Here is a 20524-nt window from a genome sequence, read left to right as displayed (position 1 = left end):
CTAGCATAATACCTTCGTGGTCCGTCCATGTTGTTGCAAATGGCAAGATTTCATCTGTTTGTTTTATGGCTGAGTAGTATTCGTGTGTGTGTGTGTGTGTGTGTGTGTGTGTTTATGTGTGTGTGTGTGTGTGTGTACATATATATCGCATCTTTAGCGATTCATCTGTCAATAAACACTTAGGTTGTTTTCATATCTTGTCTATTTTAAATAATGGACATAAAGGTGCATATATCTTTTTAAATTAGTGTTTTCATAGTCCTTGGATAAATACCCAGAAGTGGAATAGCAAGATAATATGGTAGTTCTATTCTTAATTTTTTTAATGGACTGGTATTCTTAATTTTTTTAAAGAACTTCCATATTATTTTCCATATGGGCTGCACCAATTTATAATCCCACCAACAGTGAATGAGGGGTTTCTTTTTACCACATCCTCTCCAACACTTGTTATTTCTTGTCTTTTTGGTAATTGCCATTCTAGCAGATGTGAGATGATGTGATTCTGATTTGCATTTCCCTAATAATTAGTGATGTTGAACATCTATTCATGTGTCTGTTAGCCGTCTGTATTTCTTCTTTGGGAAATGTCATTCAGCTGTTCTGCCCATTTTTTTAATCATATTTTTTTCGTTGTTATTGAGTCGTATGAGTACTTTATATATTTTGGATATTAACCCTTTATTGGATGTATAATTTGCAAATATCTTTTCCCATTTGGTAGATTGCCTTGCATTTTGTTGATGGTTTCCTTTGCTGTCAAAGGCTTTTCCTTTATATGAATTGGTTTTATTTCAAAAAGAATAGGTATAAGTAATTGTCCTGATGAAGTCATATTCAATTAATCTGTATAATACCTTTCATCGTACTCATATCTCTTCTTCTAACATGTAGAAAAAGTTCTATCTAAAATTTGTTACCAGAAATCTAAATCAAGTTATATATTATGCTACTTAGACAAAATGCTTCTTATTTTCACAAAGCTGGCATTTTTATTTTGTTTCAGAGATGGTGAACTGTGTTTGAGTCGATCACTTGTCAATAGTTCCGATAAGATCATTCGAAAGGCTGGCTCTTCAATCTTCCAGCACTCTGTAGAAGGTTGGAAAATCAATTCCTCTTTGGTCCTGGAGATAAGGTGAGTTTCTTTAATAAGGCAGAATACATTTCACACCATGTTTTTGAATACATTGGGCTTGGCAAACTTATCTTGAATGCTTGATTTATAGTTTAACTATGAATACTTTAATAAAAGAGTGAACCAGCTCTACCTAATGTTATTCACTGAAGAATATGAAACCATAAAAATGAAATCACGCAGTCAGAAATTTAAGGGTGAATGTGTGAGTTTTGAATATACTGCCTTTATAACTAATGAAATAAGATATTTAGTAGAGTACTAATATTTATATACTTTTCTTTGCTCAGTTACTCAGGATAGACATATATTTTGAGAGTTAGCTTTAACTTCTCTACTAAGTGTTCATACTGATCTTGTGTTTTCTCACACTAGATGAAAATAGAGCCTATTTAACTTTTATTTTGCTGACAATTACAAATACAAATTACAAATACGATTACAAATAAATTTAACTTACTCTATCAATGGGTATGTGAGCTTCTGTAATAAAAGTCTTAATAATTTTATCCTCGATAGATAAAAAACAGAAAATAAGCTTTCTAGAATACTAACTTATTCTTTGTAAGATGTTAGCATTGTAGCTAAACAAGCTCTTGAAATCAAACTCAGTGTCTAAATATACCCATTATATCTATTTTCTTCAATTTTACTTTTATTACTAGTAAGAAAGGTAGGGCCAGATCTTCCTAATTATGAAGGAAGAAAGCAAATAATTTTTCCCTATAGTTACATTGTTGTATTGGTTGGTATGTTTAAAGCAGAGCATTTTGGTAAATCAGAACTCTTGAAAAGTTCAAGAGAATAACTATCCTTTACATAATAAAATTTTTGCATTTTTCTAGCATTGGCGAAATGCTAATTATTCAATGATTGAATATTAACACACAGATTTTATAAGAGTAGATAATGGTTAAGAGGATAAGCTGCTGATCTATTTAGGTTACTACTAATCACTTCTTAGATCATACTCATAAATAATGTAGAGTGTAAGCAACTTGAAGGAAGAATCTACTACTCTCATCTTTTAAAGTATGCATAGCAATTCATAGAATTCATTGCTGCAAATGCACTCACTACATGTTGAAAGAGTATCTTTAAAGAGATGTGTCAGAGAAATGTAGGGATGGTTAGACTACTTTGTATTAAAACTTTGGAAGTGACTGGAAAGAGAAATAGGAATCAAATGACGGCATTGTCAAGTGGTACTGTGGTTGGTTTTCGTTTAGCAGGAGCGCAAGAACACAAGAATGAGTAGAGTCTGATGACCAAGTTTATAAATTGGTATATTTGAAATAGAATATGGTCAGCAGGAAAGATTTATTTCAACCAGATGGGGAAAAAACTTAAAGGCAATATTAAAAATTTGTAGATTCCTTATAAAAGTATATATAGGTTTTCATATACACTTGAGAAATTGAAAACTTTGACATTCTGGACCTGAATTCCCCTAAGAACTTGTTGTCTGAAGCGAACACTAGCCAAAGTCTCTCTAGTTTAACATTTTTACACCTAGGGCTCCTTTTTCTCTTGGTACCTACCTAGTATCTTCTTTCTTATTTCACACCCTTATACTCACATTTGAATTCAGAAACTCTATAAGAGATGAGATAATTATGAGAAAAAAGCCAAAGTATGTGGGACTAGATGAAGTTATAAATACAGGGTGGTTTAGTTCAGAAGAGAGTAAAGATTCACAGTTCTTAAAAGTAGATTATAAAGAGAGAAAAATAAATGATTAAAAAAGGAAATATTTGATCTATAAAGATGTCTTAAAGGCAAACTTTAAAATTGAATGATTGGCAGGAAGTGAGCCAATTAAGTAAAGCTATACAGATCATGTAAAGGAAAGAATGGAAGAAAGTAAAATGAAATAAATTGTAATAGTTTAATATAGCTAGACATGCTAAAAACATATCAGATAAAGTAAAATCTATTAAGTAAGTTAAATAAGTAACTGGAAATAGTTTAATTAATGTATCTGGCTATGTCTTCCTAGTATCTATACAAGAATTAATACTTTAGATGTGCATGAAACTACAGAAGTATGTTTTGCTATTTTTAAGATATTCAAGCTAAATATATTAAGCAGTTCATTATTGCAACTTTACAGATTAATGAGGGTTGTATTCATATCTTTGAGGGTGATCTATTTTCAATTATAACAGCTGATAATGTGTTTGAAGCATTAGTACTCTTTTCATATGGTTCTCTTTAAGAGATAAAAAAGTAAACAATAAAACAGTGAGCAAATATTGAATAATACATACAAAGTTGTCACTTCCTTACAAGAAAATAATAATTTTTAAAACCATTATTGCACAATGTGCAAACAGTTCATTGAAATTATAATTGCCTATAACATTAGTAACTAGTATTAATCAGTTTGACACCTGTAGTGAAAAATTTAGAATACAGAAATAGTTGATTGTTAGCTTAGCTTTTGTTTTTCTAAGTTATGCTGGGAACTAATCATATTTTTTACTATTTTTTTTCTTTGTTTTTCCCCCACATCGGTAGCATTTATGAAGAATCATATTACTTTGTCTGTGAGTGGGTATGGGCATATTTTACAAGTATTTTCAAAATTCTTCTTTGAAGTTTTCGATTAAGACATTACAACTAATCATTTTTGATCTTACATGATTGAACCATGCTTACATCTCTCTCACTTAAAAAATCTCATTAAAATTATAATGCTCTTGTGACATTTCTAATAAATTATTTATCTATTTGCATTAAAATGTGAAACAGTCACTGAAGATAAATTGTCTTTTCCTACATTTATAGACATGATTTTCTTTTTACTAATTCTTTTAGCCCTATATATACTCTGCTACTTTGATAAGCATATCAAGAATTGATTCATATATATTCATTGAACAACTGTACCTCTGGGGAGTTGTCTAAGAGATATGGTTTCATGTATTAGTTCATTATGCTTTGAAGATTCACTGTGATTTAGGGAAGTTTATGCATTCTACAGCTAACTTCACAATTAAAATAATTAGCTTGGTTAAAGGCTTGATTATATTGGTACTCGTTTGTTCTTTATTATTGTAAGCTAAGAAATGACACTTTTAAGATGCATCAGATGTTGTGAGTAAATCTGTAAACATTGTATTGAGACATTATTTGGTCATGCCTAACACTTGTGACTTGACTTTTTCTTTCCATTTTGGGTTGTTTCTTGTCTTTTTCGCCCGCCCCCCATATGTTGAATAGAACCTAAAGAATTAACAATACCTAACATGGATGTATGAAAATGCATGAGCTCAAATATTCATCAGAACAGAGTAAGCACATCATAATCAGTCAGCAAAAATATTTTCAACTCTTAGTATCATTATATATCAGAGTTCTTAAACAGATAAGGCTGGCAGGTTAACTAAGCATATTGCAAATTTATATGTACTTACCTGTAAAAAGAAATTTTGCTGTTGCCTGCATTTATTTACTTTATAAAAAGATCCACAAACACTTCTTCTACTTAGTTTGTTCAGTAAGCGACCAGTAGAGCACATCTTTGGTCACACAGCTTCTTAGTGGCAGAGTCAAGCTACAAAGCTAGGCCTGTCTGCCTGTAAAACCAGAGCTCTTATTAAGAAACAAACTTATTGGAAGACTATATGTTAATACTAAAAATGTATCCGATTAAAGCATCTATGAATTACACAGCATTTTTGTTCTAAAATAACAAAATATATATAAGATGTTATTCATCCAAAATTACCAAATGCTGGGCCAAATATGAAATGGCCATCTGAGGTGTAAATTAAACTAAAAAATGCTTTCCTTCAAGCATTTTGAGATAATTTTGTCTTTTCATTTGGTTGTTTTTAGAATATTTATTTTGATACTAGAATATCTTTCAGTATTGGTTCTGAATACTAGATAACAGTGAGGACTGTCAGCTCAGAAGTCCTAATAAGCTACAGGTTATGTTTTTTAAGATCACTGACTTATAGGGCCTCATGAAAATAATCTTTGAGACAAAAAAAAAAAATCATGTGTTTTTTCAGCTTTTTGCAGGCATAACAAAACAGTTGGCATTTCTTAAAACTTTTTTCTTTTCAGTAAACCATGTAGTAATAATTAAATTCAGTGATGACTTTTGTCTGGATTTTTGTCAAAAGTTTTTAAAAACTGATTCCTAATATGCATGTCAACCTAATTTGCTTCTCAACTTGTGATGCATTCCAACTGTAAGATTTGTCTCACAATACTTGCTGGTGGTGTCAACAATGTCATCTAGATTAAATTTCAGTTGCTACAGCACGTATGCTTGTTGTTGACAGGAAACCTACAGAGAAGAAAGAGTGGCACCTGGTGATAGGTTAGCTATATTTAACATTTCACAAGTGAAAACAATGCTTAGTACATTAATTCTCTGAGACTCTACAGCTGTTATTTCGAATGATGGGCAATGTTGAGAGGGAAGTTCTAGTTGAAAATTCAGTTGAAAAGTTTCTGTATAGAATCTATTTTTGTCAGTTTAACAGTCAGTCTAAACCAACCTTTCAGTTTAAGCCAGTGTTGCCTAACAAAAATATGATCTTTATGACTAAGACTTTTAGTCTCACTAAAAGTGAAACATATTTTTGGATTCTTTCAGTCATCTTTATCATGAAAACAGTTGCTGATTTGGTGTATTCTTATCTAATGGGGTTTAAAAATTTACATTATGCTTGTAAAATGACAGTTAAAGACATTTAAGGAATCTTTTTGGTTGTTGTTCTTTTAAGTTACACGCAGGAAACGCAACCCCTGCTTTAAATACCTGGTAATAACTTGACTACGTATTAGGAAAACTTGTACAGAAGGACCTTAAATAATGTAGTTTCCATTCAATGTAGTTTTGTTATAACATTGATGAGAAAAAAAAAATCTATCTATCTATCTATCTATCTATCTATTTATCTATCTATCTATCTATCTATCTATCTATCTATCTATCTATCTATCTATCTATCTATCTATCCGTCTGGGACCATTGCCTGTGTGGAGTTTGCATGTTCTCCCTATGTCTATGTAGATTTTTCTCTGGGTCCTCTGGTTTCCTCCCACAATGCAGAGACATGCACATTAGGTGAACTGGTGTGTCTACCTTGTCCCAATCTGAGTGAGTGTGGATGTGGGTGTGAGTGCACCCCGTGATGGAAGGGTGTCCTGTCTAGAGTGAATGCCTACCTTGTATCCTGAGCTGCCAGGATCCAGTCTGGCTACCCATGATCCCGAACTGGAATAAGTAAGTTAGAAAAGAATTCTCTTACTTGTTTTTATTCATCTTTCGTAAATGTGTGTGCAGCTCGTGTTTATTTCAGTGTTTAATATTTGAAGTGTTTTGGGTCTTTAGAAGTTTGGTGACGTTTTGTGACGAGATATATATTGTAGGAACTTAACTCTCATTTATATCAATTAGCCTGTGGCCAAATCAGTTTTAAGTCTTTTCACTTAAAGTCGCAGTTTCCTAGAACTTATCTATGACATTAGATGAGGAGGGCTTACTATACCGGTTCAGCCTGCATATTAAACACTAGCTTTTGTTGATTCATGTTTCTTTAGAGCCCAAAAGTTAAACTGAGCTTTCTTTCTATCTCTCTCATTCTGAAGTAATTTGTTTAACTTGCTCTTTTCATTCATATCAATTATCTTCTGAGCAAAAGCATGTCTGTTCTCCTTGGTGATACTTAAAGTGTTATTTCAGTTCAATGTACGTACAAGAGTTTGTCATGCTTCCAATGACATTTAGGTAATTATACTTAAGCATTAGTTTTCTTCTTTCTAAAGTCTGAACAACAACTAGACTTAGTAAATTCACAGAACTTTCTATAGTCCTTTACATCTGTAATCTAAAAAATGCCTACAGCCTGCTAGGGAGAAAAAAAAAGAACTAACCTTTCCTTAACTGTTTCCAAAAAAAATATTAAGCATTGAAGTCACAATATTATTCACTAATAGTCATTATTTTCAATCTTTCTTGCATCCTACATGAAGAATCTTAGCTCAGTTAACTTTTCATGCATGGATTTAAGCCCTAAAAGAGTAACTAAATGTTTGGTTCGATGTAAGAAAAAGAACATACTGGGGACATTCAAGGTTTCCTCCTCCACTCTTTCAGTTTAAAAAAAGCAAATACTACATTAACGATCATTTTGAATTTTGCCTAAAATCTTATATTTTAATATTTTGATTAGTCTATATGAATTGATATTTTTTATTCTGTCTTGGAAGGCACTTTTACTGTTTTTACTGCTCCTATTTAAAAAAATAAATTGTTGGGCCTATAACAGCCTTGGAAGAACATGTACAATAGTATCATCTGCACTTAATAATTATTGTTCTCATTAAGCATATAGGACAATATAATGTCTTTCAAAACTTTTCTGAACTCTAATAGTCTACTTTTTATAATAGTTTTCCCTGAGTGAATAAATTAACGATGTCCTATGATACTCGGGAACTTAAAAGACTTAATGTTTGAAAATACTCTTGCTGTTACCTTTCTAACACAGCAGAGGAGCTATTATTGGAAAGTTCCTCTTGTAATCAGTTGACATACATGTACGTGTTAACTGTTTTCATGAGTATAGGGATTTTCCATTTTGGATTTCCAAGCTAAAGAGTCTTCTTTCAAATCTGGACCTGAAGTCTATTTACTTCATGCTTGCAAACGTCACTAATTGTGAGTTACATCTTTAAATATCTACTGCAACCCCTTCAAATTATGTTCAAAGGAAAATGATAATACCATCTAGTTTGGTGATTTGACCACATCCGTGTAGTCTTTATTTAAAGCCAGCCTTGTCGTTTTCACAGGAAATGAAAAATTTTTGTTGAAATGCAGGTGTCAGGTACTAATTTTTTTCCCCTAAACAAGTAGACAGTTTTAATAAGTATGTACAAAAGTTTCTATGGATTTCTGCTCTTGGTGCTAGTTAACTTTTGTTAAGAATCATATTTGTTTGCTTAACGTAATGAAAGACTTCTGAATTTTCTGCAGTTCAAATGACCTATAGTTACTGATTTCACCAGCGATTCTCTTCTTATATATTCTCTACTTTGTTAAGATGAACTGTTATGGTGCCTGATAGTATTTCTGTTAATTCTTAAATTTCATTTTTAGGGCATTTATACAGATTTTCCTACACAAAGTCTACTCTTTATGAACCGGATATTTTGAATTTTTGAGAAATTTTTTTCAATATATCCTTTTTCAGAAAGCTGACGGACATATTCCTTGTAAAATCTGGCCAAATAAAGTTTTAAATCACCTGGTTTTCTAATTGGACCACACATTAAACTGGGACCTATTTAATGCAAACCAAAATAAAGAAAACAAAAAGATCTCAGTTATTTTCCATTCCACCTTGCTAGTCATGCTTCTGGCTCACAAGTGTGATTTAGAGAATTGCCCTTTTGGTGGATGATGGGAGAAGGTCATATTTTGTGCTAAGTAATAAAATGTACAAATTGTGATGGAGCTTAAAGAATAATACCACTAAAGGAAAAATATGTCATATCTTGATAATGGCATTGTTTTTAGCACTCTGAAAATACAAGCTTGTAGTAAGAGCATTTCAGCAAATAATATCCAACTTTCGACTAAAAAGAACTTTCTCAGATTGTTTCTAAATGTTATGTGTTTGGTAGCTTAAAGATCAAGCAATCACCAGACTTTGTAGGCCAGGTTCATAGTTTTTTGTTTTTTTTGTTTTTTGGCAATATAATTCCTTCAAAAATTTATTTAGGCTCCCGGGCTACTTCCTTGTAGTTAGTTCCTGGTGTAAATAAACCCACCTAAAGATTTCTTCTGAACACAGCTCTTCAGTGTTCTGCCTCTCCTCTCATTATTTGGGCCTAACCCTCTTTTTCCTCAATTTAATGGCAGCTACTCTAAAGTCATTTGGATAGACATCCTTCGTTGGGAAGGAAATATCCCTCTTGCTGCTGGGATGGCTCTGATTTATAGTTGCACCTGTTGCTCATTGGAATATTAGAAACATTTGGGAGGTCCCAATTACTAGACCCTCACAGAGTTTAGATTACAGGTCATTGCCAGAGATATTCCCTTCCATCTCATTTTGCAACTTAGCTATTTCGTGCAACAAACATAAAACATGAAAACACTTTTTAACCAATTCTCCAAGAATAACAGGCTTATTAGATATAGAGCATGTTATTGCAGACAACAATTTCATAAGGAGATTTGCTGTATCATGCCAAGGGTCACCAGCTTTCCAGCCAGCTATATCTATTATCTTATTTTCCATCACCTAACTTAGTATATGCATATATGTTTATGTAGCTTCTCATATCTGTTATCAATTTCTTTATTAGTTATGGGATAGGCTAAGCTTCCATAAAAAAGAAACCTTAAAATACAAGGATCAAACAAGTTGAAAGTTTATTTCTCTCTCATATAGTCATGCACAGGATCTACTCATATACCACTTAAGAAAATTAACTCACATGACCAAAACCAGTGCACTTATGTTTGAAAGTTTGAAAATGTTTTTGTTGAGAACCCATGTGCTCAATTAAAATTTAAAAGATCAAATACTAAAAAAAATGAAGAAGTCCAGTGTTCTATCTGTTCTTCTTTTCCTCTAATGTACTGAGCTTGCTTTCTGAATTTTTGAACTTGGAAGGAAACTTTCATATGAAGATAGTGTTATAGTTTTAACTCTTCTTCAAATAATTATCATATGCACGTGATTTGAACTTATATCTAAATTTGTTGAAAAGTTTAATCATTTTAATAGAGTTAACTAAGATATAATTCCAAACAATTTTAAGTTAATTCTACTCATCTTAACCAGAAAACATTAAACAAAATAGATGATTGTAGAAAATTACATCTAGCAGAATATCTAGTTATAAAAAGTCAAGTCATGGCAATTGTATTTTATTTAATAAATTAATTTTTCTATATATTTTGGTAGATGGGGGCTATGTTCTCTTCACAATAGGTATAAATTGAGAAGCTGTGCAAATGATTTTTTTAAAAATATACTCTATTCCCTATGAAATCTACTTAATTGGTTTACTTACCACCTCACAATTTAAGATTAATAATTTACCAATTTACATTTTATTATTTGGCACTTTGTAAATGATATCACCAGTTCTTGGATATGTTATCATTAATGGAAAGCTTTGTTTCTATTTCAACTACAGGAAGAACATTCTTCGTTTCCTAGATGCGGAACGAGATGTCTCAGTGGTCAAGAGCAGTTTTAAGCCTGGTGATGTCATACACTATGTGCTTGACAGGCGCCGGACACTAAATATTTCTCAGGATCTACATAGCCTCTTACCTGAAGTTTCACCAATGAAAAATCGCAGATTTAAGACCTGTGCAGTTGTTGGAAATTCTGGCATCCTGCTAGATAGTGAATGTGGAAAGGAGATTGATAGTCATAATTTTGTAATAAGGTAAGCTTTCTACTGTTCCTAAAGATTGTAATTTCTTCAAAGATGTTTAATTTAAAAGTATAAAACTGACATAAATGTTTCAATCTAACAATATTAAGGATTATTGAAAGCCCAAGCCAATATGCTTTCTGTGAAGCATCCAAATTTACATTTACCCTAAAATATAAAATTAAAATTATTTTGTCATTAAAAAAAAGATTCACACCAGCATTTTTTGTCAAATGCCAATTTTATTAATTTTAATACTACATAGGAAAACTATTTTTCTTAATATTTCTTCTTCATATTCATTATTTAACATGAATTTATTCACAAATATAAATAATTAATTATTTATATTAGTGCATGAATTAATTCACTTAATTATATTTATAATTATCTTTATATTAAACAAATTCTATTACTTTATTCATAAACATTATAAACATTAATATGCAATGATGTAATAGATGTAAGGTAATTTTACTTTTTAATGATAATTACTTAGATTCTAAGAATATAATTTAGCAAGTTGATATTTGATATATTGGGCCAAATTATCTTCATTATTCTTTATACATGGTATTTGTGTATGTTAGTATTTTTTAGTTTTTGAGTTATTGCACATAATTATACATACTGTTTGTTTTTCATTGATAGTTAACAGATATTTGATGAGTCATGTGCTTGATTAACTTTTAATTAACTGAAAAAAAAACTCAACAGTAGAAATGGGATCATGATGGCATCACAACTATTAGCAATTTTTAATCCTCAATTCATATATCTGGACAGATTTTTTAGCTTGTTTTAGTTCTTTAGAAAAATTTGCTGAGTGAATAAAGTATGTATATTGAAATAAGAAATAGTGCAATATAAAGATAAGTAGAAAAGATGCCGATTAGCCATGTTGACAATAACCTGAAGTCTTGAATATGCTGGAATCCAGCCTATCAAAGTAGAGATCTTGAAAACATCTTTTTGATATATAGTCTTAAAAATAAATATCATTAATTATGTAGCTATTAATTATAATACCTATGAAGTGGTAAAAAGGCATTAATTGTTTATAAAACATTAATAGCCAAGAAAAATGATAATGGAACATTATCGGGTAAATATAATTCACAAAAATGAATATAACTACAAACATTATCATCTTACCTTTTCTCACTCAGATGCAGGGTCAGAGATTCATTTGACATCAGTTGAGCCTTTAAAAACCTGACCTCTTAAATTGATTGGACTGAGAGAAAAACCCTGTTAACATGTAGATATACAAACAAAATTATATCCAAAAGGAGATAAAAATGTTTGATGAGAGAATGACAATGGAAGTGGAAGTAATGAGCTTCAGACATTGAAATCTATGTGAAGTATGGTTGTGAAAAAAACCATAAAGCTTCTAGAATTTCCAAAGAGACTAAACTCAGAGGACAGGTAAAATAAAAAAGTAAAGACTTTAGAGCGTAATGGAAATTGTTGCAATGTAAAGAAGATAATTTGAAAAATTGATTAATACTGAAGGAATACAGGATCCAAATGTGACTGATTCCTCCTTCCTGCATCCCTCTGTAGCATTAGGGTCTTTATAACGAATGAGGTTTAGTCCCACCTCAGACTCTGAAATTAAGACCTTAATGTTATCTCTCACCTCTATCAGGTCACATAATTATTGTTTCTTTTTTTATGGTGAGAACGGTAAGATCTAGTATTTTGTAACTTTGAAGTTTAGAACACATTATTGTTGACTATAATCACTCTGATTAGATCTCCATAACTTATTAGATCTCAACTTATTTATCTACTTGTTGCAAGTCACTTGCTGGTGTTGGAGCATTTGCCAACAGTAGAGTGTTCTTGGGAATAGAACTTCAAGAAATTCTTTATACTTTCCTAAGCTGTGATTATTTTTAAAAATTATTTAACAAGAATGCAATAATGACCAATCCTACAAGTCTATAACTGTGTTATGATATAACCAAGAAGTATAAAAAGATGAGGATAAGCATCTTAATGAAGGCTGAAAATTACCACCATATATATGTTTTTTTTTTTTATTTTCCTTCTATTGTTTCTATTTTCCAAAAATAGAAGTTGGAATGTTCCAGATTAAAGTGTATATTAGGGAAATGTAGCTCAGGATTGGGTTTCTGATTTTCCAAGAAAAACTTTATCAGGAGTCCACTTATCATTAGAAATAATTAATCTTTACAGAAAAAAAAATCTTTATTGTATAATAGCTACTTGGGGAATTCTGGTCTTCAGTGATGTGTCATCCTTTCTAAACCTTTTTTCTTTGTCATGGCATTCTGGCTCACTGTCTGTGTGCCAGAAACCTTTTCCTGCTCCAAATATGTGTATGCCTTTTGTTTTTGTATATGTGTCTCTTCTACGCTAAAACATCAAGAGTTTTTATTTAAAATTTAATCAAACACCGTTCCTCAAAATAATTTCCCATCTGTATTAAACTGGTTAAAGTTGTTAAAAATTTTAGTAATCTATAGAATCTTTCAAATTTCTCACCTTTTTGGAGATATATTTTGTGTGTATCTACATAGCTATATAGATAGTTTTGGTTGGTTGTTTGCATATATAGCCTGAGTTCCTAGTTTGATTCCCACTTTTCTTGTAAAACAGTAGGATTGTTAAGAGAGAGATAAATTATGCTTGGTCTGCTTGCTGCAGACACTAATTAGTTCAGTGACCCTGCAATGATCAGATTCATCCAGGTATTATATTCAAATTGACCTCTACCTTTATAAACCAAAGCATTACTTTTAGATAAAATCTCATTCAACATTAATTAGATTATAAACTCTGCCTTTATTGATTTGATACACTTATACACTGCAATATGAACACCTCCATCAGGTCTCGTAACTACCATTTCTATTCTGTCATGAGAAAATTTAAGACGACTCTCTTAGCAACTTTCGAGCATGTAGTACAGTATTGTTAACTATAATCACTACGCTATGCATTAGGTCCCCAGAACTTATTCATCTGAGAACTGGAAGTTTGTACCCTGTGACCAATATCTACTAATTTTTCCCACCTTCCAGCCTCTGGTAACCACTATTCTATTCCCCATTTCTACGAGTTTGGCTTTTTTAGATTCCACATTTGGGTGATATTATATAGCATTTGTCTTTCTTTGTCTGACTTTTTTCACTTAGCATAATGCCCTCAAGTTCCATTCATGTGGTTGCAAAGGGCAAAAAGATAAATAAATAAATATTATTTTAATGTTATTTTTTAGACCTACTTCTTCAAATATTGATAGATGTTTTGAATTCTCTGGATGTGCTACCTTGAAAATGGAGGAAACTGTGACTTCCTTTTATGTGCTTTTGCATCCATAGGGTAGGTGGCACAGGCCAGGATCTACACAAAAGAATGTTCTGTAAGATGTATAATTTTATCTCCAGTATTCTCTTTTTAACTCTCTAGGACAAACATTTTTTTTCTTCAAGTAACATCTATGTCTATGGTGTTGTTAAGTAAAGAGAAGTACAATTCTAGGCCTAACGATAGCTTTATTTTATTAACTAATAAAAAGACATTCTAAATATTCAGTTGACTAAACTTATATCCCTAACAAAAAGGAAAAAATATATGTGAGTTTAAAATTGTGAAGCACTTTTTTATACCAGTACTTATATGACCAGTAAATTTAGAAGCCTGCACAAATAATTCCCTAAAGTTCTTCTTCCACCCAGGGGCCACATTAATTACAATCCTACCCATTGAAACACATTCGCTTGGTATTATTATTATGGTCATTTAAAATGAAAATAAAATGTTAAAAGGTAAACATTAAATTATTATCACAAAGGTATTAACAGCTTACTACGTTGGTTTATTTATACAACAAAACTTTATCAGTGCTAACCATAGGCCATCATGACTAGAGCACAATAATTCTTATGTGAAAATATAGTAAAGAAATGCATAAAATGTAAAACAAAACTAATGATGAATGTTACTAAAGCACATCTTGTTCGAATTAAATGTCCTGAAAAATTAAATTTGTCATTGCATCTTGATAGCGATGGCCATTGACTAGAAATTCAAATTCTCATTCTCTGATATAAGCAAAAAGACAAACTTTCTCCTGATTTATCAAATATGTATATAGTTGACATTGACTAACACTAGATAATATGAAGTGCAGACATAGTAACACTGCTTGAATAGATGAGTATCTATAAAATTCGGGTACATAAAATTAGAAATAATTGTAGCGAAGATATATATTTATTCATGAAACTAAAGTAATAAGATAAAAATATTTTACTTTATGATGATCTAGCTTCCTAAGAGATGGGATGATATGTTTCACAAAAGAAAAAGATGGAGGAATTGACTCGCTTTGACTGTTACAATGAGTTTTTATAACTCAATTTTTCATTCAACACTAGTGAGTAATTTATGGCAAACTTTCAATTATTCTCTTGACCATCTATGAATACTAACTCTTTCATAGCAAAATAGACTCTTAGGGGAAAAAAAAAAAATATATGCCTGGTTTTCGATGTGTTCATAAAATGGTCTTCCCTAGCCACTCTCACAGAGAATATGTTTGTCACTAACTCAAACGTTTTTACTTCAAATAACTAAGTTTCTGGTAGGGATCTATCCAGGGAATTCTAACTTATTTTTATTTAATATTTTATTTATATTTTTGATCTATGAAATTTTATAGTTTTTAAAGTAATTATTTTTGTGATTTCTATTGATTTTAACCATAAATTGTATATTTTGGGTAGAAATCAGAATTTCTATTTCATTCTAATTATGTATGATTTTAAAATTTTAACTTAAAACTAAAAATAGAATGTGTTATGGATTGTGTTGTGAGGTAAGGCTTTAGCTTTTTTTTTTTAATCATGTCGCTCTGGATAAAAAGATTTTATTTACAAGAGATAATTTTTTAAAATAGAAATAACAATGACTGATAAACTTTCATATTTTAAAACATTTTTTTAAAATACTCCATTTTCTAAAAATAATATAAACAAATACAATTGCTCATCTATCTATCTAGTAAGAATTGTTTTTTAATTCTTAGTATTTAGTATACAGTTGCAATGATATTGGCACTCCTGTGAAATGCTTTCTAAAATGTAAATTGATAAAACTTTTCCAAAAATCAGTTTGATGTTTAGCAATACTTAAAAATTGTGTATATCCACACTCAATATTTTCAGTTCTAAGAATATATTCAATGTGAACAATTGTTTAAGTAGAAAGGCATTTTACAATCAGATGGTGACTTTGGGTGGTAAGCACACAATGCAATTTCCTTATGATGTATTTTAGAATTGTACACTTGAAACTTTTATAATATATTAACAAATGTTACCCCAATAAGTTTAATTCAATAAAAATTATACAACAAGAAAAAACAAGTAAATCGTTATACATTTGATGATTAGTCATTCAACAAATGGAAAAGAGGAATCTAAGGCAAAGGGACAAGTAAGTGCAAAGACAAATGCTTTCCAAGGTCTTAGGATAAGACAAGAGTTTGGGACCACTCTACTATTATGTTCATAATGAGCAGCAATGTGGCAGGGGAAATGGCAAGGCTTAAATGATGAAGGATCATTATACCATGTTAAGAATTTACATAGTATCCTGTAGTCCAAGAAAGGCCCTTAGAGTTTGTTGGTTTGCTGATTTATTTATTTGTTCTGTTTGTTTGTTTGTTTGTTTGCTATTGCTATAGGCAGGAGAGGAACATACTTAGAGATATAGAGCATGAGCATATTTGCGGATGGAAGGACCATGTTAATAAATAAATCAAATATAAGATAGAGAAAGAGCTCTCAATAAGAAAGATACCAGAAGAGGCAAAATATGATGAAATCCAAGTTATAGGACAGAGTAAGATGATAAACCAAGCTTAGATGGTATGATTCATAATAAAGAATCATAATATTGTAAAGATCCTTCCTTGACATCAAATGAGCATTAGCAAATGGGCAGTTGATCAATCCTTCCATAGATTTTAAAATATAACTCCAGTTTTGTGCTTAAAGTATTCGTTATTTTTCAGCTATTAGACTTATGTAAATGGACATAAGCCTAAAGTATGTACTCCAAAGCCAAACACACGCTTTTCAGTATTTATTGTTTTAAGTGATGCATAGTATAGCTTTGATCCTTCTTATACTTTATTCATTAATTCTTTCACTCTTACTCACCCATTTACCAGGAAGTGGAGATACAGAAATAGAGAATAAGTCTCTACATTGAGATGATCACCGTCTAGTGAAGGAGATGAAGTAATGAACTAATAATGTGCAGATTGTTTTATTAGAGGTATGCAGAGAAGTAGACACTGAGTAAGAGGAAGGAAGAGACATAAGTGGATGACCAAGGATGATTTTCTGAGAGAAGCAGGATTTGAATTGAGTCATGAAGATTGAGGAGATAAGTATAGAAAAGAGAAAAGAGTGATACCTAGTTCAAACTGAATCTACAATGTACATAGAGACTTAGAAATGAGAATGAGTGGCTTTCCCAGGTCCAAGAGTAGTTTCAGCATACTGGAATAAAAGATTGTATAGGTCAGAGGAAGCAGGTGAGGCTGGAGAGGGAGGCTGAGAGACAGGTAACGCTGGATCCATTATGCCTTGGTAAGGAAGGTGGACTTAATTTTGCAGGTAGTCTATGGAGCCAATCAGTAGAGGTATGACATGATCAAATTTAAATTTCAGGAAGATTTCTGGGTGATAGATAAATTAGAGGGAGACAAAGATGGTAATACTGAAAAGAGTCTATAGGTGGAGATAATGAATGGCAAAGTAAGATAGTGACAATGGGAATAGATGTAGAAGGAAAATTAGGAAAATCAAAGAACAATATGAATTATATAATGGAAAATACAAATGATAACATAAATATGCTACATTTTAAAATATAACATGTTTCAAATGACAGAAAATGAATCTTGAAGAGTCTGAATTGTTTTCCATTGGTTCCTCTGAGGTAGGCTTAGGTTAACTACATTTTTCTGTAGAACACAGAGTTTTGAATGACTTTCCTGAGTGTATACCATAAGTTGAAGAAGGAAGCAATAACAGAGCTTTATATTCCCTCCTATTCAAAGATTGAAAACATCTTTTTCAATTAGAAATAACAGTTAGTGCTACACTAGACCAATAGGTTTTTAGTTCATGTTTACTCTGAAACATGAAGATCAGTGAGAGATTGTTTCAATTATAGATTTCAAATTCTGATGACATATAATAAAAGACGGAAGAAAAAATGTCATTTTAATGTCTGATATTTCCACAAGGTACTAATCATTCTTCAAAGTCTAGGCTCACAAAGCCAATTGAACAACAAATAAAACCACACTCCCACAAAAAAGGTAACTATGTAGGGTGATGGATGTGTTAACTAACCTTGTCCTGGTAATCACTTCACAATATATACATATATCAAATACTCATGTTGTACACCTTAAACTTACACAATGTAATATGTTAATTCTATCTCAATAATGTTGGAAAGAAATTTAAAAATCAAAGAAATATAAAATAATTTTTTTAAAAAGTTGATTTTATAGTGTTGAGTAGTTTCTCCATTTGTGGTCTATGGCTCATCTGTGAAATTTCTTTCTTTTATCAAGTACTTATTGTGTGCCAAAAGTATATCAAAATATTCTAAAGACAGTAAGTGTGCAGGAGACATGACATTTTTCTCTCAAGGGAGATAACACCTTAATCAAACGAGATAAATCTTTAAATCAGGTAGATCTGATTTCAAGATCCAGCTCTTCCATTTAATATTTATATTCAATCTTAAATGATTTATTTACTTCTCTAAGCCCTAGTCACTTCACACTTAATATGAAGAAAATAATCTGTATATTTTTGTTGTTGTCGTAGAAATAAAATTAGATAATGTGTGTGAAATGCTATAAGCCTAAGTACAGATTAGTTATTCAAGAAATGTAAATCTTTCTTCCTTCTGATGGCTTAGGATTAATATTCATGATGAGAAAATTGGTGACAGAAAATGTAAATATTTGCGGTTATATGGCCATTGTAGCTAAGTAGTATGTATTCTCCCATGAAGTGTGATTGAAATGATATTTATTTGATAGTTCAGAAACCTAGATCCTCCTGCTGGCATTGCTGCTAAGTATAGCTGTGTGACTTTGAACAAGTAACGTAAACCACTTAGGGTTTTAGTTTCCCAGTATACCAAATGAGATAGTTGAACTAGATGGACTCATGAATTCCTTTCAATAGTCAAAACTTCGTGATTCTATTTTCTTATGTTTCAGTAGACAACTTTGGAATAGGTCCTGTCAACTTACATTGTTGTTTGAATTTTTTTTTCTGGTTGACATATTTTATTAATAAATTTCCTTCTCATTGTTCACCTTGTAGAAATAACATTTTCCATTTAATACTGCATCCCCCATTCTGGCTGTTTGTTTCCTTTGGTCTAGGAGTATTGCCTTTCTTTCTGATAGATGCAAGAAAATGTTAAGACTTAAAATCAGGAGAGTATCACTTCCTCGCCAAAGAAAAACAATTTTTAATGATTTATACAGATTATTATAACTAATAAAAGTTATGAGGTCAGAGGCTTGGAAAGTCACAGTATTATAAAGTATGTAAGGAAGAATCAGTAAATACAAGTATTATCAAAAGGGAGAGAAATTATTTTACATCAACATTATTTAGTATAGTTTTGGGGAAAGGACTCTGACATTTTTCTGGGAGATAAGACCTCCCGCTTCCCATATCTGCTTCACTGACAACTACTGAAATCCCTAGAACCACAAAAAGCAATCTTTTCCGTATATTATTTGACTTATGTCATTACTGGAAACTTCTTTTTAGAACAATGACAGTCAGTATGGTATCAGATGTTAATGTAGATTTTCTTTTAGAGGGAGACTTACAAGTGTTTTATGTTTGAAAACTAGCTTAACTTCTGTTTTTGGTACTGGTGTGAGTGTGTATGTGTGTGCGTGTGTGTGAATGTGTGTGTGTGTGTGTGTGTATTTCTTCATGTAGTGAACACAAATAATGTTTTTAAATTGAGAATAAAAATAATTTTAATTTTAAAAATTATGTTTAAAATCTGGAATATAGACGGGAAGGGTGATACAGTAGGAGTTACAAGAGTGAGGCTCATGGTCCAGCTCTAACACTCCCCGGTGAAATTAAGCATAAAATATATTTTTTTAACAAACATAAAAATTTAACTTAGAGTTTTATAGTCTGTAGTTTTGAGTATTCTCTCATTAGTGTCAAGTGTGTGTGTGTGTGTGTGTGTGTGTGTGTGTGTGTGTGTGAGAGAGAGAGACAATATGTATTTCAGATAAGCAAAATCATTTGAAACTGCAGTATCGTGCAATAAATTTTGGATTCATTTTGTTTCAGATTCAAAGTTGGGTTCAAATCCTAGCTCTGGAGATTTGTAAACTGAAGCTCCTCCACCTTATTTGTAAAATATGATTACTGATACTCAATTATTTGGATGTTCTTTGGGTTTGAATAACTTAAATATGTGTGGTATTGGGTATAAGGTAGTAACATTTAGCTCTTATAATGTTTAGTGAATTATATTAATGATCAGACTAAACAATACAGTCTTGATTCAAAAGCATGGTAATCCTATTAAAAACTGGGAGTGATTTTTTTTTACTATGATACATTAATTGTTTAGGAAGGATGTTCCAAATTAGAATCCATAATTATTTTTGACTACCAGTATGACTTTTGGTATTAAATGTATGGTTCCTAAATATGATTATTAAAAAATTCAAAAAACATTTATTTTACGTTTAAAAAATGGAAGGAGTAGTTTTATTAATCTGTTGTCACGTTATTCAACAAGTATTTCTTCCTTCAACAAACAATTATCAAGCAACTACTAGATGCCAAGTTCTGAGGGACTTCAGGAGGTATGAGGGATATAAAGATAAATTATGTA

The 20524-nt window shown here is 31.2% G+C and overlaps 1 protein-coding gene across 3 annotated transcripts in view; it reads left to right on the top strand.

Moving 5' to 3' along the window:
• ST8SIA4 (ST8 alpha-N-acetyl-neuraminide alpha-2,8-sialyltransferase 4) overlaps positions 1-20524 on the top strand; it is an 84621-nt gene that overhangs the window by 6881 nt on the left and 57216 nt on the right. The window contains exons 2-3 of one of the 3 annotated variants that reach the window (XM_039875180.1): positions 1007-1138; positions 10319-10576. In XM_039875180.1, the coding sequence (XP_039731114.1) occupies positions 1007-1138; positions 10319-10576 (390 nt within the window). Of the gene's footprint in view, positions 1-1006; positions 1139-5289; positions 6387-10318; positions 10581-20524 lie in introns of those variants that run through there. The other 2 variants (XM_039875182.1, XM_039875181.1) reach the window with 2 other exon arrangements.

Source organism: Pteropus medius, unplaced genomic scaffold (genome assembly GCF_902729225.1).
Source record: "Pteropus medius unplaced genomic scaffold, Ma_sr-lr_union100, whole genome shotgun sequence".
In the NCBI taxonomy this organism is placed as follows: Eukaryota; Metazoa; Chordata; class Mammalia; order Chiroptera; family Pteropodidae; genus Pteropus; species Pteropus medius.
This window is presented reverse-complemented; position numbering and strand designations above follow the sequence as displayed.